Raw genomic sequence first — 24,122 nt, 5'->3', positions numbered from 1 at the left:
TCTAGACTGTGTACATTTGGTTCAACTTTATTTACAGAACATGATAGACCTTAGTGTTTGTCGTTTTATTTTTACAGTTTACAAGGCTCCAGCCTTATGTAAAGCAATAAAATTATATAGACATGTAGCTAAAAAGCTGAATATAACTCTTTGTCATAAAAGACACATTGTGTGAGACAACGAATGGGAGAAACCCAAAGGGAAGCAGCTTCTTGACAAAAAGATAACTAACACTTTCCATACTAACACACTGACTTCAGGCTAAATAATGAGCCTTTATACTGAGGCACATATGTAATTTACACACACATACCTACTTATACGTATATATAAATATACATATTTATGTGTACGCATTCGAGTATGACATAAAAACAGATAAAGTGTCTCTTTGTCATTTCCTGAAGAGGGCACTGCGTGCAAGTGAGTACAACAGGTGAGCTGGTTTCTTCTTTGGCTCTGCTAAAGAGAAGACCTGCTGCTGCGGGATGCTGGTTGGCACGGTCACATGTCGCTGATGGAGAGGATGTAGGGGCTGATGGTGGGGAGGCACAGGATGACCAGAGTAGTTCATTTCTGGAAGGAGACAGACACAGAATATGAGTATGACTTCATCAGATTTAGTTGGTGATTTGACATAACAGTTTTTGGAGATTTCATTCAGTTCCCCATGAATACATATTATATTGCCTAGATAGAAAATATCTGACCCAGTGTCATTACACTTTCATAGTAGGAAAAAATACTATATAATACTATGGAAGTCAATGGGTGCCGTCAACTATCTGGTTACCAACATTCTTTAAAATATCTTCTTTTGAGTTCAACAGAAGAAAGAAACTCATACAGGTTTGGAACAACGTAAGGGTGAGTAAATGATGACAAATTTTCATTTTTGGATGAACTATCCCTTTAAAAGTTTTCTAACATTAGTTTATCATTTTTAAATGATACCAGTAAGTGCATTAACTTTGGAAGACCTAAAATATTAAAACTAAAATAAAAACTGAAAATAGAAAACTGAAAAATAAAATAAAAACTAATGAGATCTAAACTAAATTGCAAAGACAAATAAAAATAAAATAAAATACCACTGATTACATATAGTTTCCTGTAATGAAAACTAAAGGAAAACTGAAAATAAATTAAAATACTTTTTCATAAGTCTAAAACCAACTGAAATAAAATCCAAGCATTTTTAATCCTACAAAATAAAAATCTAATCTATAATAAAAACTGAATAAACTGAAACTAGAAAATGAATTATAACAATGATGAAATAAAAAAAAAAAAAAAAAAAAATTAAATGGGGGGAAAAAAAACGGCCCATGATGCTTTGCGCCAATTATGGGTGTAACTTCCGTTAAGTTGTAAACAATCAGTGAAAGCCTCCCTCTATGAACGCAATAATACGTTTTTTAACTGGGTACAATGAGATGACATTATTATACTCACCCTTCAACCACTGAACATTAAAATGACATTTAAAAGTGTAAGAGCATCAACCAGGTACTTTCATCAGACCATGAATAACCTCAAAAGCGCGATTCTTTCCGCAACAATAACAGACAGGTTAAATATCACTGTAGTAATATATATCTGTAACATACATTGCCTTAATCAAAAATGTTCATTAACTTCAGCATTACGTGATACTATTCCAAAGCGATTTCTGTCATTTTGACAGATAATAAATTGTATTTACCTGTGAAAACAAACCTGGAAAGAGACGTGAGGCTTTGAGGAGAAATACGAGAGATTTTTTTCATGCATTCCAGCGAATTATTAATGGGATATATATCGTAAATTAAATCGGGAGAACAGACCACAAATGTGCCAGTATATGTTGTCCTTTTATTACAGCGGAATGCAAAGGGGAAAAAGAAGAAAATCACATGGAAAAGAAGCAGCGACTGAAAAGAGCTCGTCATAGATATTCTTGTTATAACATGTAACGTTAAAATACCAAGCGTTACGTTATTCTCATGATGTCTGAAAATAAAACATGAAGGAAAATTGACAGCTCATTCAAACTGACGGATAAGCTTTATTTGTAGGGCAACCTTATGATCTGAAATGATTTGTTTCAGTCTTTTTGAATGGAAGTTCCTCAAACTGGAAGTGCCACACATAATTCAAAACACAGTAGGCTCATCGGGAATAAGGTGGATAATAGAAATAAATACTACATTAAAAACTCAATTCAAAACTATTATAACCCTGCACAAAGATAGTTTGAAAGACTGGACATACTTTTCATTTTGCCTTTTTTAGATTTCCTGGCGTTGTGAACTGCTTGCTTCCTCTGGGCCTCAGTAATCTCCATCCCTAAAAAGAGACCAAAAAAATAATGAATGGCATTCTTTGAATTCACTGGCATATTCCTATCCTAATGGATGCCTTCACCCATGAGACTCACCCATCTCTTGGTCTTCCTGTACCCGTCTGCGCTCTCGAGCAAACGCTTGCAGCCATCTCTCCTTGTCCTGGCTCTTTTTGCAGCACAGCACACACAGCACGTTCAGGTTCTCTGCATGCCGTAGGAGAAACGCGTTCTTCAGTAGGCCCAGCTCAGTGTGCCGTCCATCAGGCAGGTCGATTGGCTCGAGCTGGTCTGTGTCCATACGGCCACGGTAGTGTAGCAGGTCTCGCCGCAGGACGTCTTTCTTACAGAACACCAGCTGGTGGTCAAACAGGAAGTAGCTGCGTTGCTGCGTCTTACCGGGTCGTACTATCCGCGTAAGCTCGCCGGAGTGGATGAGCTCGGAGCTTCGTGTTAACACATCATCACCCTGAAGGAAGTGAAAGAAGGGTTGCTTTGAACAACTTTGATATCTTCAAACAAGCTTTGAAACCTGACATTATTGTTCTACAGTTCACAAAGCCACATTTAGCCCTGTGAATGACCCAGCGTATTAACTATTAAGTAATCTAATAAACAGATCAACTTGGTATCCAATTAACATCTTATTGCATTAGACACACGCACACATCTGCCAAATCAAATTTCTTCATACAAAAAGATCAGAGAGGATGTGGCTGCTAAATTGAATAATTCAGAAATACTGTTTAAGTAATGTTGAATATGTGTTGTCACTGACCGCCCAGTGGAGGATGGCCACCTGCCAGTGAGCGATGGTGTCGATGCTCTCAAGTCGCCTTTTCCTCTCGTTTATCAGACTTGCCACATTCTTCATTGCTTTATGTGCGGCACACACCCCTGCGTAGTCACTGAGGAGAAAAACATTTTTTATTATGATCATTTTGATACAAACAATAAAAATATACACTACAAGTTTGGGGTCAGTAAGATTTTTTTTAAAGAAATATATACTTTTATTCAGCGAGGACACAATAAGTTGATCAAAAGTGACAATAAAGACATTTCTAATGTTACAAAACATAAATGCTGTTCTTTTGAACAAATTATCATGGTTTCCACAAAAATTAACCCTTAAGTGCATGAATGTTTCGCCAATCATTATTACATAATAATAGTGATACAAATTACATTATTCCTATTTTTTTTTTCTGCCTGCAGTAACTATGAGTGAAACGTCACATCATTGTGTATCAGACAATACCATCTTGTGGAATAAAGGTGAATTGCACTTATTCAGTCAACAAAGATTAAATTATTGTTATGCAGAAAAAATATACTTACACTGTTACACACCTCGGGGTCATTAGCGAAACTATACAATTTTTACAAAAAATAAATGTGAAAAGCATTCTTTTATAATGTTTTTTTTTTTTTTTCTAGTTATATTGTTTATAATGAATTGAGGAATATTAAGAAGGCTGAAGTCTAACTTCATAAAATTAATAAGGAGGAGGGTAGTGAGTGACATCCCGGGCCATTAAAGACCTGAGGTATGCATTTAAGGGCTAAGCAGCACATCTGTTTTCATCATTGATAATAATAAGAAATGTTTCTTGAGCAGCAAATCAGCATATTAGAATGATTTCTGAAGGATCATGTGATACTGAAGACTGAAGTCTACTAAAAACTACTGAAAATTCAGCTTTGCCATCACAGGAATAAATGTATTAAAATTTTATTAAAACAGAAAAGAGTTTTTAAATTGTAATTGTTTTTTTGGGTTTTTTTTTTTTCCCCATTCTGTCACCTGATGGAGTTTGGGTTCCTTGCCACTGTCGCCTTTGGCTTGCTTTGTTGGGGACACTTAATATTCAATAATATTACTGATCTGACCGCACTGACATTATTGGATGAGAAGTGAACTCTGAGATGGATGATGACATCACTGTTTTCTGCAGAACTACTTTATAGATGAAATGAACTAATTTAATAATTAATGATCTTTACAACAACTGAATCAACACTGAACTGGTTTCAGCTGAACAATGACACTTTTGTCTTTTTAAAACTGTTTTACAGCTGAAATGAACTTCTGGTATCACTGTAAAGCTACTTTAAAACAATCTGTACTATATAAAGCACTATATAAATAAAGGTGACTTGACTTGAAAAAAATCATACCGAACCCAAACTTTTGAACGGTTTTGTATGTAAGACAGCTACCTGTGGTCTTTGGGTGTGTATTTCAAAAGCTCCCCAAGCTGAAGAGGATATTTACAAATCTTCTGTACAGGTGTGAGTAAGAAGCCAGAAATGGAGATGTCGATCATCTGCTGTAGGAGACGACAGGCTTCAAAGAAGTGTTTATATCTCCCTTGTTTCATCAATCGCTGTAATTCAGCACATGCCACTGGATGCGTGTTACAGTACTCAGAGTATATGGAGAAACCTTCCTCCTGACAGGGAGAAAAACATGTAAAGAAATATGTGCAATTTGTAAGGAAAAATGTTCTTGTGCATGTAAGGAATGTGTAAAGGTACCTGTTGAAGGAAGCAGGAGCCAATCTCACTTAGATGAGGGTTTTCACTGTTGTATTTCTTTTCTAGGTCCTTGAGAAACTTCCTCTGGAACCTGTAGATGTCCTCGATGTTACTGAAGATCGTCTTTAGCTGCGCATCAGTAAACATACCAGGGTGCTTTCTGCATTGACGGATATATCCCTACAACAACAAACAATTTTTATGAAATAACAAAATTAGCATTATTTTAATCAACATATCCACTTAGACCAGCAGAGGTCAGCAATGAGAAAGGGTCACTCTAAATCCAGGCTATTTTTGGATATATACTATTATATATACTACTCTTACTATATTACACTGTATGCAAATTTGAAATTTGCACAGAACACCCAGAGGACAGTTGTCAAAATTAGCCGTGTAGACCTGAGTTTACTGCAAGCAAACTCAGTACAAACTTAATCCCAAAAAATAAACAAATAATAATAATAAAGATATTTATTTATAAATACTACTTGTTTCTGTTGGACTCCACATACATAAATAAAAAAGCAATGCGGTGAAGTGGCATGACCACACTTTAGCATACTACTGTGTTAGATCTTCACCATAGCATATAATGTAGTTTAAAATACTTAAAATTATAATAATAATAATAATCATAATACTCAGTATAGAGTATACATACCTCTCTTCGGTAAGATTTTTAAACATTTTGAAATTTGAAAGAAGTCTCCGTGGCAGTAAAAACAGTAATATACATATTACATTTTAAAATAACTGTTTTCTATTTGAATACATTTTAAAATGTAATTTATTTCTGTAATTGTCTTTAGTGTCACATGATCCTTCAGAAATCATTCTAATATGCTGATTTGGTGCTCAAGAAACATTTTTATTGTTATCAATGTTGAAAAATGTTGTGCTGGTTAATGTTTTTGTGGGAACCGTGAAACATTTAATTCAGGAATCTTTGAAAATAGTTTTTTTTTTTTTTTTTTTTTACTTTTTTTTTAAAGCATTTATTTAATAATAAAATTAATAAAAAGTATTAATTTCTTTCAAAAACAAAATCTGAACCCCCAAAAAATCTGTACTGTGCAATATGTAATAGTAATAATAGTATTCCTTCATTCCACTAGGGTGGAGTTAAATATCATTAAACTACTCTGAGTAGTACACCTATATTCTGAGAGATAATGTTGTTATCTTGAAAGAAGGCAAATGTGCTTCAATCTTAATCTCGTATTTAAAATGATAGGCATAGGAGACTGATTACTATGCAGACTAAAATTAAGATAAGGGTTCCTTTATGATATAGACCAGAGTGTACACTGCCCAGAAAACAAGACAAGCTACAGAAGGTGGTCAGCGTGAAATGGCTGGGATGGAGGCTCACCTCACAGATATCTTTGAGATGTTTTATGTAAACGCGCTCTGTGTCCATGATCTCTTTGACCACATTGGCTCTCATCTGCTCCCTGTGCTCTGAGTTTTGTTTGTGTGCATCTGATGGGACGGACTCTTCCGCATCTGGAACGCTCTCCACGCTGTCACTGCTCGAATCCCCCTGATTCACTCGAACCTTGATGACAACATATTATTACGGTTAATTCCAGAGGATCAAACTGAGGGTAACCATGATAAAGCATAACAATCAACTGTGATTGAGACAACTGGTTAATCCACTTCTACAGGAAGTCTTGATCAGATCACCAAAGGCTTCTTTGTGTCTGGTTGACTCATCTTGTTGGATCTTGAAAGAGTCATAGATTTACAATGGAATGCATTAATCTAGACCTGAAACAATAAAAAAAAAAAAAAAACATTTCGAACACCCTCTTTTCTTCCAAACTGGTCAATCAGCACATGCCTCCGTAATGACACATCAACAGTAGCATTTCCTTTCGGGGCACCCGGAGCAACTGTGTAGGCTGTGTCAAGGCCCTGATGTGAAATTAAAAAACTGTTGTCATGTTCTTTCGAACAAAACAACGTCAAAACGAATTCTACCATCTACCAAAACCTTCAAACTACCATTGGTCTGTGGCAATTATGTTAACAGGTAGGTATTCAATTCTTTGATGTGGAAATCTTCTCCAGTTAATTTCTTCTGTTCAGTCCGTCGAGGTCAGACGTGAGTAAAAACAGGAACAACTGGAGCACTGCTTTATAGTAGAAATTTAAGTTGTAATGGGGGTTATGCGCAACAAACTTTCGTATTCTGTAAAATGGGTAGCATCGCTTCTGGTTCACATCTTTTGTATGTGCTTTCTTAAATATAAAGCCTTCAAAGGAGCAAGCAAAGATGAGCATAACCAATGTCCATCGCATCTGCAGATTGATGTCTAAAATATATCTACTCACTAACATTTAGATATTTAAAATCAAATAAAATGGTAATAATAAAAAGAACTAGCTAGGTTAGCTGATTACCTTAAAAGTCCATAGATATCGCCTTCACTTCATACAGCTGTTAACACTTTCTCTGACAAGCAGACGCAATAAGACTTGTTTTCCTGTTTGTTCAAGTGACATTCAGCATAAAGCCTATTCTAACTGAAAGAGACTCACTGAGACTCACTTTAAGCCCACTGTCCGTGTGACGTCATTTTTGTCATCAGGAGGGTCCACAGATGTCCACGTGCAGCCTAAATTTTGTCAGCGCGGACAGTGCGTGTACAACAGCGCATATGCAGGTGACTTGAGCGCTTGAAAACAAAGTCTACTAAATAGTGTGCACTTGCTGAACGATTCTTTCCGTGCTCACGGATGAAGGAGCATTCTTTGAAAGGCTTGCACGCTCAACTGTAATGAAATAAATAAAATTAAGTATACTTGGGCCTTTAATAGTGTAAAGCTGCTTGCTTTAAAGCAATTTACTGTATAAAAAGCTATATAAATAAACGTGACGTGACTTGACTGGAAAACTGAATAGCAGAGCTTGTGTGAACACATCCACATTGCTATGAATAGATGCTTTCTTAAATACAAAGTTCTGTCATGAAACTCTAGATGGCACAGGATAATAGGTCCTTTAACTCAACCTGCTCGTAATCATACCATTATCTATAGGGCACAGCTGATTGGTTCCTGCTGTATCAGTAGCTAATGAGCTTGCGTGCTCAACCTTCAAAATACTTTGGTAGCATTGTCTTAGCAGTGCAGCACGCTTCAGAAAACCTCCACTTTCCCAAGCTCCACCTGTATAGATCTGCTACGGGTAATTCATGTACGCTATATTGTACAGCAGCATTTCTTACTTGCTCACAGCAGCGTGTCGTGTATGTATTGGCAGTAGCAAGTCCCGTAATTGCTCTGCAGCAGCAGCAGCAGCAGCATAGACGATCTATTCCGCCATGAGTATATTGTGGCTTTTACTATGTTTAAGTGTTTAATTGTTACTTCCAAGGTCTGTATGTTCAAACTGGCTTTTGTTTCACGTTCATTACTCCAAAAGGGTCACAGTGCAACTCACCCGCACAAAGCTGGAAGGAAACCAGGCCTCGCGGTCCCCCACCATCCCCCACCACCAGTCCTGCTCCTGAACATCCAGAACCCGGATCACCTCCCCGGCTTTGAAGGCCAGCTCCTGCTCTTCCATTGTGACATGATCCCACAGAGCCTCCGCATACACGGCATGGCCAGAGTGTATGTACTGGAGAAGGAGAAAGATTATAGTCAGGCTAAAATATTTAGGCTAAAGGTCAGATAAAATGATACGATAAGAACAGTACAGGGTGACATCATGCACTGGAAATATGTGACGATCCCACACAAGTATATATGCATACACTAAAACAACTATGCATACAAACATGCAATTAAACAGACAAGATACACACTGAAATATGACCCGGGTTGTATAGCACAGTCTGTAAGTGAAAACAGTAAAATGACTTTAAAAACTTGTGTAAATGTGCTAAAAGTAGATCTCGTATAACATTAAAGGTGCACAATGTAACTTTTACAATTGTTTTCCCCCAACTGTAAAAGAGTTTAGAAAATGATATTGTAACAGTCAAAAATATGTTAACAATAATGTTCACTTGATGAATTTCAGTCATATCTACAAAAAAAACTTTAATATCAAATAAATTCAGTTTACAAAAAAAAACAAATACATAAAACATACATTTCAAATTTGTAATATAAATTATATTATTTATAATATATATTTTTGCAATTTAAATAAACTAAATCACCAATAATAAATTGCATTTGCAAATTTAATTTGTAAAACTGTGTGCGCGTGTGTATTATATATATATATATATATATATATATATATATATAAAATGTTTAATATATAATATAATGTTTAATAACTGACCCCAAACATTTGAATGTGTATGTGTGTAATATATATACTGTATATACACATGCATAAAATCACAACCTGATTGAGAGTGAAAAGATCAACTTCCGGTTGGAGATATGGAGTTCCTTCAGTCAGTTCTTCAAAGCTGCCGTCCTCCTCACTCACACTGTCATCAAGCATTGGATCAGAGCTGCCATCTATAATATAACCACACTGAATGAGCTTTGAAATCAATATACCCTCTCCATCAAAACAATTTCACCACCTAGCCCGCCATGTTTGTAGGTCAAGTGCACACGCTCACGCATATAAACAAAAACACACTCACCACTGAGCACTCTGCGCCCTCTGCGCCGCCCCATCCTATCCAGACCGATAGGTGTGCTTTGGGAGAAGATGCAGGGTCTCAGACGGACAGACACTGCCCGGTATGGAGGCACTCTGTGAGAGGGCACTGGAGGACGAGAAACCGGCTAAAACAAAACATGAAAGATTAGACTTTAATCAGCAGCCTTAAAAGGAACCCACCATCCAGCAGGCCTTATGTTCAGAGTTCAGTGACTGTTCAGAGCAGGACAATGACCTGTGATAATAAACAATGAAATGTCATCTTGTCCGCTCGGCCAAGTACATAACATTACATAACACTGAATTTTATAGTGAATCTCACAAAGAAATGTCCAGATTATTCTTGCTATAAATTATTTTACACATTTTGCATAAGGAGAATGAAGCCTATTTTAGTTTCATAAGTTTCTTTTTGTTGTTCATTGTGACATATTTTAATTAAGCACATTTCCACCCAAACTATTATTACTATAAATGTAAAATAATAATTATTATTCTGATTACTTTAAAACAATAATAAAAATCATCCTGTCTGGACACATTTTATATAAACATTAGTAAAAACCTAAATACCACCTTGATATGATCAGTGTTGGGCAGTAACTAGTTACAGTAATAATATTACTTTTTGCAGTAACTAGTAGTGTAACTATTACTAATAAAATTTTAGTAATAATATTACAGTTACCATCCATAAAACAGCTCATTACTTAGTTACTTTTGATGCCTGAACCGCTCAATTTGAAATCCAATAATTCCTAGATTTATTTTCATAATTTTCACAACTCGCACAGGCACATGAAGTCACCAGTGCAGCAGGCAAGCTTGGAATACAGAAAAGCTTACATTCAAAAGATGGAAATATTGCCATTACATTGATTTTGTCAAGAGAAAAGATGATCTGAACACCGCTGTGTAAGTTGGGCATTACTTTACTCTGGCATTACATGGCTTGCCCACCCACATCCCTCTGATCCCGTTATAAATTATATTACTATAATTAAAATTATTTTTGGAAAACTAAACATTTTCTTACTAACTTACGTGATTTCTTTTGATAAAATACATCATGAAATATAATTATGTATGGGTAACAGAAATTACAGCTACAACTAGCTTCAAGATACACATGACAATTAATGAGATTAATACAACACTTTTACTTAAGTCACTATCAATCACCATTGAGTGTTTGTAATAACTTCTGACTGTGATTCAATGTGGATTTTGGTCAAACGATGAGACAGAAATATGTATGTTGTTAATTCTATGAGGAAGATACACAATTACAACTTCTGTGGGGCGTGAAGAAAAAGTAATATAATTAGTAGTGTAGCTAATTACTGTTGCCAGAAAGTAATAAGTAATACTTTGTAATAAGTAATACTACTTACTTTTGAAAGGAGTAACTAGAAACAAGTAATAAATTACATTTGAGTAACAAGCCCAACACTGGATATGATGTATGAACACTTACAATTTAAACATGTTCAGATTTGCCATTTAATAGATCAGTGAATTGATGCAGCAAGGAAATGTCTGATGCAGCATGTCTTCAAAGTCTTTATAAATAACACATGGATCACTTTGTTGCTGAAGAACAAAAGTAGTTACATTCAGGGCCTGACAAGTTCTTTCAAACCACTTGAAGTACGACATATTATATAAGTATATAAACTCGTAATGCTACACCCTAAGGGAGGGACCTAATGAGACCATATAAGTGTTTAGATCACCAAACATTTGTATCTTAAGGACTCAGCTTCTGAGATACAGTATCTCTAAAAGAGCCTTGCAAATTATTTTCAGCCAATACTACAAAATACATTAATTTAACAAGGTAGTTAGTGTATTTGTTACTATATATGTTACCTGCTTATAAATAAAAAGCATCTACTCACAAAATTAAATGTCAATGTAAGCAGGTTTCAAAGTCCACAAGGCCTATCAGAGCCATGGCACAGTGGGCAGTACACATGCTGGTGACACATAAGTAGCTGTGCTACTCAAAGGCACATGGGTTTAAATCAGGCCTATATCATATCTCAATGCAGCCCTCCTCTATTATCCTGTCAGGTCTCAAATGTTCTACATTAAAAAGGAAAAAGCCCCATTAAAGCTACTGTAATTGGCATCTTGACACTTGTCTCGGTTACAGCCCTTTGAATGACTGAATGAATCAATGAATGAATCAATGAACCAACCAAACAACCAACCAATCAATCAATCAGACTGACTGTTACCCAATCAGAACATTTTTTTTCTGAACTGGACTCTTGACCAATGAGGCTGGACAATCATTTGTCCAAATAATGGAAGATGGGGAAGAAGTGTTTGAGAAATCTGTTCTGAAACATTTTTTGTTTTATGTCACAAAAAATTGTGCAGAAATGTTACAACAAAACAAAACAGATGAAAGAAAAAGTGTAAAAGGTCTTACAGAAGGCAAACTTTCAGTGTCGTCCTTCTGCTCAGCAGTTGGGGATGAATACAGATCCACTCCTCCAATAACGGAGATGGGACGTCTCTTTCTGCTTTCTGTTTGAGTGCACACATGACCATTCTCAGGTCTGTTGCTCTCTATGTAGCTGCCACTGCTATTGTAGTCCTTTTGGGAAGTGTAGTCCATATTCTCTGACTCCCTGTCCTCCTCTGGGATGCAGTACTTTGTGCTGGCCAGCTGGCCATAGTCAGACACTGGACGGGGTCTGGAGCGACCTGCCCTCTTCCTGGGCACTACAGAAAAGGGAGAATCACTGGAAAAGGCTGGAGAGTTTGGTGTTGTTGGAGTTATCAAGGGGGATTCTGAGGAACAGGTGTTTGTGACAGATGAAGCAGCAGAGGCTGAGATCTCATCACTTTTGAGAAATGCATTTCTGACTAGGTCATCTGATGAAGTCTAGAGGAGAAATCAAATGTCAGCAGTTAGTAAATCCTTTAAGACCTATTACATCTGATAAAAAAAAAAATAAAAAAAAATTAACCATAGTTGTCTTCACAAAACATTTTGTTTGTTTTTAATTTGCAATAATGACTGAAAATTATAGGAGCTATAAAATGTTGATAACTGAATTCATAGACACTTGAATACGATAAAAAAAAATTGCCTTTTTTATTCTTGCAATTCGACAAATGAAGCAAGTGACAGTGACAAGATGATTCAGAAAGCCAGATTTCAAATCTGATTATTAGAACAGTAATGTTGTTTGACAAAAGAAAAATAAGAATAACTATCTGTACAAGCAAAACAAATTTTAGTTTTCTAGTTTGTGCTGATGTTGCTGTCAGCCTGTAGTCAATTCTGTATAAAATACACAGAAAAATGGATCTTACCTCAAGATCTTCAGTTTCCTTCTCTTCAGTCCATAGACACTGAAAAGGCACACAATAAATCAGCACCATTGTGAGGAAGACACAACATACATATGAAAACAAATCAACGCACACACAGAAACACAAATAGAAAAGGAAAATAAAGTTTGGCTGAGCTTGGCTTGCTGTAGTTTGTCTACATCTTTCTATTATATTTCCCTGACCTACTGAAGTCCATTTGCAACTAAGCTAGCTTGGTTTGATTACTGGACTTCGTCCCTTGGGTTGTTCTTCTGGGGAGGAGACACTGTCCTTGTTGATAAGTGTCCAGCCTCAAGTCCAAGAACTGCGTTTAAGCAATCCCGCTAATCATAAACATCCGCTAATCATTAACTCTACCTGCTGTGTGCCATACAGCTGAGCAGCCCATGTCATACTGTAGCAATGTACCACTGTGAATGTAGTACTGCGAAATATGTCATTCATCCAGTAAAATATAGTCTTTTTGGAGGGGGTTATCGACCAATCAAGCCAGAGCAACGAAACGCACTGGTTTGTTCTGATCGATTACTAAACCATATCAGACCAAGGCTGTGGTTGCATCATCAGATACAAGGGTCACCTGTGTGAGGAACATATGACGCGAAGCACAAAAGTTCATGCTTCAACAAAAATCTGTGTCTACTGTAATTTACGACGTCCTTTGTTAATGACAAGGTCATCTAATGAATTGGTCTGTTCCAGTTTAATGTTTAGAATAAGATTACCATGTCCTCTTTGACTTTATGGCAATCGTTCATCTGACATCTACAATTTGACATCAGAAGAAAGACGTCAGTAAGAAAAGTGCTTGTCCAACCTTGCTCATCAGTCAGACTAATTCAAACAACAACAAAAACAGTTAATCAATATCGTCTCGAGGAAAGACAAACAAGTTACATATGAAAGTGCAGAGCAAATCTTGCCAAGCAAACCTAGGCACAAATTGTAACATTATAAGCACAAAAAAAGTGATCATAGGGAGGTTTAAAAAAAAAAAAAAAAAATTAATTTACTGTAAAGTTGTCTAAACTGACTACTGTTCTTAAGTAGAAGACCTTATAGTTGTTCTCCATTAAAGTTCTCCGATTTGAAAGTATATATTTTCTATGTTTTACATGGTCCTATCATGTGAGGAAATAATGGACTATTTTACACTGAAAATTCTGGTAATTACACCAACACCACACTAGTCTCTTGTAAGCTACAATTTTTTTTTGCTATACAGTGTGTATTTTATTGCTCCTTGCCTTGTTTACTTCCATTGTAAGTAAGTACATTCACATGCACATTAAAAGTTTGATTACAGTATGACTAAAGCAATAATATGTCTTCCTAAAATGTCATGTAAACGCTTGAAAGGGGACCTATTATGCCCTTTTTACAAGACATAATACAAGTCTCTGGTGTCCCCAGAATGTGTCTGAAGTTTCAGCTCAAAATACCCAACAAATCATTTATTATAGCTTGTCAAATTTGCCCCTATTTGGGTGTGAGCAAATACACCGTTTTTGTGTGTGTCCCTTTAAATGCAAATAAGCTAATGCTCCCGGCCCCCCTTTCCAGAAGAGGGTGGAGCTTTACCAGCTCATGCTTCGGTTGCTCAACAACAACAAAGCTGGAGAATCTCACACAGCCAAAATGACGATTGTCAGTAACGGTGTTCAGCCTTACATTGTTCAAACTCTGACACTGATGAAGAGAAGTTACCACTTATAGAAAGTATCTGGAAGTTTGACGGCATAGTAACAACACTCTACTACAGCAACTCTTCCTCTTCTCTAAAGCAGCCCAATATGGCCTCACCCCCTTTGTTGTGTGTTCTCGGGGGCAGGGTTTATGTAAGTCTTACGGTTAGTGATGTCACTAACCCAGGAAGAAGCTTGTTGTAGTCCCCACCAGCCATTTGTTGTAGTCCTTAAACAGAATTCTTTAAAAGAAAATATCTCCCTTTGCATTGAACTTTGGGTGTTGTAACTTTGCAGACGTTGTTTAAAAAGTGAAATCATCAATCACCCCTTTAAGCCGAAAGTATACTTCCATTGTCCGCGTTCTGCTCTGGCTTGCGGACTGTCTGTTCAATGTAATTTTTGTCATCAGTTCAGTCCACTGATGTCCGTGCACACCATCCACATACAGCCTAGATTTTGTGTTGTTGCAATCAACAGCACACGTGCGAGTGATTTGAGCACTTGAAAAGAGCGGTCCAGTAGAGTGCATATGCACCAAATGCATCCATGATCATGGTCAAAGGAGTGTACTTTGAAAGGTTTGCACACTCAACTGTGCTGGAGATGGAGCAGAGCGCAGACAATAAAGTATACCTAAGCCTTTAGCCTGACAGAAATTGTACCGTCCGGACAAACAGACCTAGATAACACAACTGTACCTTGGCTTCAGCATGTATACATGTCAATTAGACTACAATTAGCCTTGACAATTTGATGCACAATGCGTATTTTAATCATTCAAAGCGATGGAAACTAGCGCAATTACACAAAAATACACTGTAGTTCAATTATAACTGAATATACATGTACTTTCTGTACTTTTTTTTATATTGAGAGCCAATTTTTTCTGTGGTGACATTATGCCACAAATGTTGTCAGTAGATCTAAACTTGTCAGGCCATAACATTCATATTATAAGAGTGTCTTACCTCCAAGTTAGCGTTAATGCCATTGACTGTCTGCTTTTGACTGGGGCTTGAGCACTGCTTGGGCATTTGAGAGTAGTGGTCATTTATTCCATTTTGATGGCACTCCATAGGTTCACAGTATTTTTCCAGTGGACAGACTGGGGCATCTGAACAGAAGTCTGTTGAGGACATAGTCACTTGGACAGAGTCGCTTATGAGGGCTGTTGTTTTGCTAGGAGGCTCGAGAGATTCATCTAGGGTGGAGCTAAAGACGGCGGGGCAGGAGGGAGCAGAGTGTAAAGTTGGGATATGTTCATGAGTGTTGGCCTGCTGGGCTTTGCTAGGAGTGGGTAAAGGCCTCCGTTGACGGCCACTCATGGATACACAGGAAGTTCTGCGGGAGTAGTCATCGTGTAGCTGACTGAGAGGTGACAGCGGTACTCTGGGAGGGGGGTCTGATGTGTTTTTACGCTTCACTGTCAGGTCTGTTAAACTACCGACAAGCTTTTGCAAATGTCCTCGTGTCCTCATGGGGCTTTGACGCCTAACTGAATCACGTTCCTGTAAGTCAACCGATGAGGAACTGGTGGTCCTCTGAAGAATTATAGTATGGGTGCCTTCTGGGTTCTGTGGCTCAGTTGAGGTGGCTTTGCGTCTAAAATGGCTCTTGAAGACATGAAGATTATCTGCACTTTTGCTTAGTCTTTTGAGAACATTTTCTTGAGTCTCAAGGTTCTTACAAGGTACAACAGATTCCACAGTGCTGCTGGGGGAAGGCTCACTGGTAGACGGGCTATCTGTCTTGACTATGTCAAGCAATGAGATCCGTCCTGCCCCATAAGCTTTGCGAATACTCCGAGAAAAGTGGGAATTCCTCTGAAACCCACCCTCTTCCTCCTCACAGTCTTCCTCATCTGAAACCGAAGACATCTTCCCAGTTTGAGACGTCCCATTCGTCATTGACACTTTGTCAATTTCCTTTGTTTGATTGGTCGCGACCTCTCGTTTGGTTACTAAGAAACTACCACCGTCCTCAAGCATCAAGGACATGTTTCTCTCCTGACCGGCTGCCATCGCATTGTTCCGGTTCTGGATTCCTTGGAGCACAGAAGTCCGCAGTTTTTTGAAAGAACCCATGACGCGGAAACTGGCCAATCCAGACCAAGCCTGTGGTGTGACAGGTGGACCTCTAAGCGAAGAACTGTCCTCGCATTTTGTCTGGGTGGAAAACAGACGTACAGTCCTGGAGGGAACAGACTGGGCCTGACAATTCAGTCTGTTAAGACGGTTCTCATAGCAAGGCTCGGATAGCACCGGTTGCACCTGGACCCTACAACCAGACATCAGACTTGGATTTATCAGCTGTTCCTTTGCGAAATAGTCCTTCTGCGGGTCATTGTTGTGAGAGGAGCCCTGCGGGTCCGACGAAGGTGCCTGCAGAACCAGATTGAAGAAAGTTCAATCTCAATTAAATCAAAGTCTTGCAACAAAGTCTTCCAACACAAAGCATGTGATATGTGAGACAATAAATGACTGTTTTGTCTTAGGAAGATCTTAACTTTTTAACACACTTCAATGAAACAATACAACACCAATGTGATAACCATAACCTTGATAAGTTACATTCTGAAAGAACTTTAAACTATATCCTTGTGTTACCTGTCTGATTACTTGACCTATGAAATATTAAAACTCAGCAGAGGTGAAGTAATTCAAATAGTACTTATCCACCCACAGGTGTAAACGAAGCTTCAACATTCCTGCTATGGATGAATAATGCCTTTATCAGGCAAATTGAAGGGTGTCGGTAAGTAGCATTAGAGCTTTGCTCATGAGTAGGTTACACTAAATGCTGTAAGATTTCCTGTAAAACATTTAGGCTATGCTTTTTTAATTCCTGAGAAAGAGAGGCCCCTCTACCAGGGTGTGGACGTTGTTGCCTGGTGTGATGTTCGCTATGATGAAAGGCTTTTGCGAGCATGACTAAGCAATGAAAACCCCTAATCCATTGTGATTAATGTAATAAATTGCCCAGGATTTTCTAGCTATATTCTGAGTGAGGAGAGAGGGGTCCACCTTAGGAGGTTGAGCTGTTTTAACCCATTTGTTGCAGAGTAAGAATGAACAGAAATACCAGGATATGCTGATAAAGTGATGAATCACAAATAAATCACATCAATTTTAATGTCTTTATTTGCTCAGACAAGCTCCCGAATGAAAATAATTCACATGAAAAGAAATCATGACATTTGCTGAGGAAACTGTTGGAAATGAAATATATAAAATATGATTCTTACAGTATAGACTAAATGTGACCCATTACTGAGCTGATTCTCAAATCTCCAATCTTTATCATGTATAATCAAATCTTTGGACCTTTGGCATTATATAGTTTATGACCATTTAATTGTTCTGAGTCAAACCCTTTTTTTAACCAATGAGCATTATGTTTTTAATCAGATGGTGTCAAGGTGATTTAAGTACTCGTACTTCTCTTTGTGACATGTATTACTTGAAATGTTTTTTTTTTCTGCCATCTTTAAAATAAATGCCACTTTGTTTGAGATTTTGTTATCTAATGCAAACATTCATACATTAAGTGTGGCTTGAGTGTTCAATTACTTCCTGGGACCACCGTATATAGATTAACCTTGTGTACCTTTTGACCCTTTGTCTTGCTGTATGTGAGCATAGATTGATTTTAACTTAAATGCTGATCTCTATCACATCAAGTCCAGCTACCCATAAGCACTCAGCTCCATTGAGGCATGAGGAAGAAGCTGCCACCTGACCTTTTTGTTTAACTAGAGCTTTGAAAGAATGCAATTAATTCAACTTTCAAGTCACTCCTTAGTCTACTCACATGTCCAAAGTCTCTGAGTTTAAAGTTGAACTTCTCTCCTACTCTTCCTCCTCTGTATCATCACTGTTCCAGAGTATGAATTAATTAAGAACTCAAACAACCTCTGTGCAGCTACCAGCTGGAGTCAGGCTCAAACTATACTCCCTAAACAAGGTCTCAGACAAACATAAACACAAGCATGCCTACGGAAGCTACTAATACACCCAAACACACCTACAACTAATATGTACTGATCCAAGTATACTAAACACTGACTCGACATTCTTAAAGCCACGCACGCCTTTATGATGCAAAGTGACAGCAGTCAAAAACTCATTTTCCAACTCCAGGCGGAGGAGGATAGAGAATTCGTGCTTCTAGATAAACACAACTTCACTGTGCCAGAAATATCTAACTACTTATATAAGAGTTTTAACACAAGGAGGAACACATTCACATTGTACAAATTCATATGAAATCAGCACCTCATAACATTTACGTTTTCCTGTGAGATCAGGTTGAAATATCCCTTTTGTAATTTCACGGTTGTACTAATTTTTTATTTTACAGTTGTAATATTTTATTTAGTAGTAGTAATAATAATAATAATAATAATAATGACTACTATTATTTAGTCATTATGATATATAACCACGACATTTTTTTGGCCAAAAAAAAAAAAAAAAAGAGTTTTGTCAGAAAAAATGCAATTAGATTTTTTCCCCAAATCGTGTAGTCCTACTTAAATGGATTGTTCACTCACCACAAAAATCATTTACTTATCTTCATGTTGTACCAAGACTGTATGACTTTTTCATTGTTTTGGAACCAATTGACTTTCATTTTAACAAAAACATTAGTCAAAAAAAGTCATACTAGTTTGGAAAAACATGATGGTGAGTAAATGATGACAGAATTTTTATTTTTAAGTGAACTATCCCTTTCAAAATGAAGGTGTTGACTGTGAAGGATGACTTTGTACAGCACAAATAAAAACACATAAGCCCAAAATGATGCTTCCTGACTAAGTAAATTCCTAAGAATAACCGACCACACCAGTTCTCATGATCTGTCCATCAAGATGAGCAAGTCTTGCCATGCTGTCACATCACTATGGAATGAAGTCAATGCTTTCTTTATTGAACTACTAAGAAGAAAACTACCAAAGCCACAATTGCAATTTTTTTTACTCTTTCATTTTGGCTTATGATGGCTTCACACCCTTTAGCCATCCAGACTTTGATTTATTTTTATCCTTGTTGATAATCTTGTGTTTCAAAGTTTAGAGTGAAAAGATCTCATTTTGACTCACCCGTTGATGCTGGCTCAAAGAGTTTCACAGTGAAAACTCGAAAGGACAACCCTTCGGACAAGACTGCACTCGCTCAAACCCACATGATAACATGTGCAGCACCCCTCTCCCTGTACTAATCTGATTATGAGGCTTTATCAGTCTGGACTAGCATCAATATATCTGCATACTGTCAAACACACTCACACACACACACACACACACGTATGTAGAGAGAGAGAATATGTTAATTGAAGCAATAACCTCCTAAATCAGTCTGATAGGTTTGGCGTATGGAAGAAAGACCACTGGAGAGCAGAGAGAGATTTATTATTTTTGTTTGGTTACCAATACCACCTACCATATTACAACCCAGTTCTCCTTTTTATCAGTGAGAACAAGAAGCATAGTTAGGAGGCAGACACGCCCTGCCTGCTTCAGGCATGGGAAGCGTCAAGTAATGCTACATTTGACACCCCATTCATTTCACCTGTCTCATGACCTGCATTTGTCTACTCCAAGTCCACTAGTGGAAAACATGTCAAGGAAGCACGTCCATGCAATTGCGAAAAACTGAATAAGCTAAGCTTTATTGAAAGGTCGGAACTTTCTCTATACTCGTGGAGCCTGAAAGGTCTTGAGTAAGTGGCATTTAAAAGGAAAGTGCATCCAAAAACAAAATTGTCATCATTTATTCACTAACATGTCATTCCAAATCTGTGTAACATTATTTTTTACTTCAATAGAACACAAAAGGACATGATCTCAATAATATACTGGTTACTCTTTTCTGTGCAATTACAATGAATGAGGACTGAAGCATTCGAGCTTCAAAAAAAGATGCAAATCATCATAAAAGTAGTTCATATTAGACAAAGAAGTAGTTCAGAAGACAAAGTCTTAAGATAGCTTTGCGTGAGAAACAGACTTAAAGAAGTTAAACTGATAATCTTCATCTCCAGTGGGCTGTGAACCATTGCAACTGGTCAGAAATCAGTAAGCTGAACTCGAGAATGGAATCAGTCCGGTTTGTGAATTGCGTCAACTGTGATTCATTAAGATCCGTCTCAAAAAAGAATGATTTGTTAGTGAATCATCAAATCTCATGGACCCACCAAAAAGTATGGAAGCTTGTTTTCGCCACTGAATAAAAAATAAAAAATGTAATTGCGACTTTATCTCACAATTCTGACTTTTTTTCTCGCAAATGAGAGTTTATATCTCACAATTCTGACTTTTTTTTCCTCGCAAATGAGAGTTTATATCTCGCAATTCTGACTTTTTTTCTCAGAATTACATGATATAAACTCGCAATTGCGTATTATAAATTCAGAATTGAGTTATAAAATCTCAATTGAGCGTTATAAAGTTTTAAAATCCAATTCTGAGGGAAAAAAATGCGAGTTTATATCTCACAATTCTGAGAAAAAAGTCAGAATTGCGAGATATAAACTCCATTTGCAAGAAAACAATTCAGAATTGCAAGTTTATAACTCGCAATTCTGACTTTATTTCTTGCAATTTTCTCGCAATTCTGAGAAAAGAAGTCAGAATTCTGAGACAAAAAGTCGCAATTACCTTTTTTATTTTTTATTCAGTGGCGGAAACAAGCTTCCATAAACAACAGCTTGAGCAGATGTAGAAATGTTCATTTTGGCCTTTCCCTCATGCAAACCTATCACATTTTTTCAAAGACTTGTAAAATAGTGCAAGAGTCATATGAACCACTTTTATGGTATGATTATGGTGAAGCCTAGTTTTATTTGGCATCATGGAGTAGCCAGTATATTTGTCAAGATTAATTGCTTTCCACAGAAGACAGTGAGTCAGATTTGGAACGGTATGAGTGAGAGTAAATAATGACATATCTTTCATTTTTGCATGAACTATCCTTTTAAGCTGCATGCATGAACAGATTCAGTTTGTTGCATAATATGACTTTACAGCAAAAGCATTCAAACAAATGCTTTCTACTGGCAAAACACCATTAAACACTTAGTAAACCAATGCATTGATGTGGTATCAGAGAGTGAGATTGTTGAGAAGAGGGTGGGAAGTGCGAATTAGTCTTAATTTACGGCAGTCATGGCTTAGGAGGCACCCAGTGAGGCATTAAAGTTCCTTGTGCGTGTCTTGTGATAAGGCAAACTCCCTCATTATGTGTGGAGGAGTGCATTCCAGCGCAGTCGTGTTGATGTCTTAAAGCAAAGCAATTGTTTAGAGAAGCGAAAGTGCTCGGCATAGTACTTCTAACCAGCTCTTATCGTGAATTACAAATTCAGTGACATTCTTTTTCTGGCATGTTTCATTTATCTGTTGTAAATTATGATGCCAACAGTAGCACATGGCTTGCACATGACAAACATGTGGTCGACTTTAGACATTATATTAAAGTATGAGAAATCAGTCACTTACAAACCTAAATGTAATCTATTTTACAAGGCATTTATAACAGTGCATCTCACAGAGGACTCCCCGCTGTCCAAGACGATGTTTGAAAGCCCCCCATGTAGGCTAAGATACTTTAATTCTGGTGCTTTGGCTGTAATGATGACAAAGCTGCTTGTTTTCAAACAATATATAGATTAACGCAATTAACCTTGATTATTTTCGTTATTTCGGAAGTTTCAAGAACTGCATGTTCCCACGCTTTTTGACTGATAAATTTACATGACTTATCTAGTTGTTAGAGATTACAGGATAAGGGTTCTAATCATTAAAACCTTTTAATATAATTGAATATAATTTTACAGATATTTTTGTCTCCTAAGATATTTTAGAGCTTGGCATAACTAGAAAAATTTATATTCATTATAGAAATTCCATGACATTTTAATATTTTTCCAGGCCTTAAAATGTCCTAATATTTCCTGAGAAACAAAATATTAAAATAAAAGATATAATGTAAGCTTGCAAGCTGACATTTTTACACTTTAATTAGGGTAGTTTAACTTATAAATAAACAAATAAATAACTCACTTTACAGTTCTGATAATAAATAAATAAATAAATAAATTTTAAAATCGGCCTAAATAGTTTGCTGGTCTTCCAGTGTGGTCAAGCTGGTTTTAAAAGAGCTGACCAACCAGCTAAAAATCAGCTTGGCCAGACTGTGAGACCAGCTAAACCAGTTAAGAACAGCATACCATTTTAGCCTGGTTTAAACATTTTTTGTTTGTTGTTGTTGTTTTTTCCAGCAGTGTTGCTGATGACCCCTAGTGGCCCCGGTTCCCTGGCTGAGAAACAGAGATTCATAAAACAGAGTGAAATGTTTGTTTCTTTACATAGCTGAAAAAAAATCAATTTTAGTTCAACCACAAAGAAAACCTCTCAAGCAGTACAGATCAAGACAAATATTTCAGGTTTAGGAGCGTGTTGCTGGAATGAATGAAGGCGATTACGGACTTGGGTTTTTTCCACAAGAAGAAAAAAAGCTCTGGTTTATTTGTGAGTTTAATTAACTCAGTCTCTCTATAAAGCTTTTTAAGAAGCACCTCGCCACCCCAACCAACCAACCAACCCCCTCCTCGTCTTCTCCGATCTCCCTACAAGCTTTGCGCGATCTAACACCCCCCCCACATATCACTATGGCAACAAGTAGGATAGTAACGCATACACAATACCCCCTCCTCCCTCCCTTCAGCTTCTTTTTTGAACCCAACGGCACTGGCAAGATGATAAAGTGCTGCTGAACTTTTGAATGCACATTTTAAATTAACTTGACACATATTCCTATTTTATTTTATTTTTATTTTTTAAAAAAATCAATATGTCCCCTCTAAATAAAAGCAAAAATGATATGCCGAATCTTACCTTTATCATACTTCTTGAGTGGTGTCTTGGCCCGGTGTCACAACAGTTGTGCGGCTTCGATCGAATCGTCAGCCGCGACAAACTCCTCCAACAGTCCAATGTCCGACGAATTACGCATATTAATTTAGCGGAAATCGTTCAACAGACCAGAGATTAATGCGAAAGTACGTAGTGAACGAACAACCAGCCAATATTTCGTCTGGTGATTCACAAGAACAAACACCCCGTAGTCACAGACCTACCGGGACGGAAAACTTTCCATTAAAAGTGTGGCTCGAGCACTCCCTCAGGCAATTTATCGGCACATGACCAAAACCAACCGGACACGATGCAGATTTGCGGGTCAAAACTGCCTCCGTTGAAAATTTAAAGTTGGTTCGCTGCGGTGGAAAAGCTCAGCCAGAGAGCCTCCAAATGCAGGCAGCGTCGCGACAGTATTGGACAGCATCTGTGCACTTGTTGCGCTGATTGCTTCGGGGCGGAGAAACAAGTCGACTGTGTTACGCGGTTTGTAGTCTGCCCACGGGACGCCAGCTAAAATCACCAGCACTACGACTGCGATATCAATATGCTTGATATCACAGTATCCTATAAATTATTTTTGTTTTAACATTTAGAAAACATTCTCCTCATGATATGTCTTGACTATACGGGCGCAGACCTGTTTCAGCCATT

The 24,122-nt window shown here is 37.3% G+C and overlaps 1 protein-coding gene across 2 annotated transcripts; it reads right to left on the bottom strand.

Annotated features, from left to right (window-relative positions):
- Positions 1-11: 11 nt before the first annotated feature.
- On the bottom strand, positions 12-24,122 carry spata13 (spermatogenesis associated 13). Of its 2 annotated transcripts, XM_051882224.1 has the most exons (14): positions 23,448-24,122; positions 15,523-16,935; positions 12,846-12,884; positions 11,953-12,411; positions 9,493-9,637; positions 9,243-9,361; positions 8,322-8,501; positions 6,243-6,428; positions 4,865-5,044; positions 4,547-4,779; positions 3,102-3,231; positions 2,420-2,792; positions 2,254-2,328; positions 12-576 (listed from the first exon to the last, which is right to left on the bottom strand). In XM_051882224.1, the coding sequence occupies exons 1-14, from the start codon at positions 23,454-23,456 to the stop codon at positions 395-397; spliced, it is 3,723 nt and encodes a 1,240-aa protein (XP_051738184.1). In that variant the 5' UTR covers positions 23,457-24,122; the 3' UTR covers positions 12-394. The 2 variants fall into 2 exon arrangements, with proteins under 2 accessions (XP_051738184.1, XP_051738185.1); XM_051882225.1 differs by lacking the exons at positions 15,523-16,935; positions 23,448-24,122 and adding an exon at positions 13,224-13,347.

The sequence above is a fragment of the Ctenopharyngodon idella genome, chromosome 23 (genome assembly GCF_019924925.1).
Source record: "Ctenopharyngodon idella isolate HZGC_01 chromosome 23, HZGC01, whole genome shotgun sequence".
Lineage (NCBI taxonomy): Eukaryota > Metazoa > Chordata > Actinopteri > Cypriniformes > Xenocyprididae > Ctenopharyngodon > Ctenopharyngodon idella.
The sequence above is the reverse complement of the archived record's forward strand: the minus strand, read 5'-3'. Positions and strand labels throughout refer to the sequence as shown.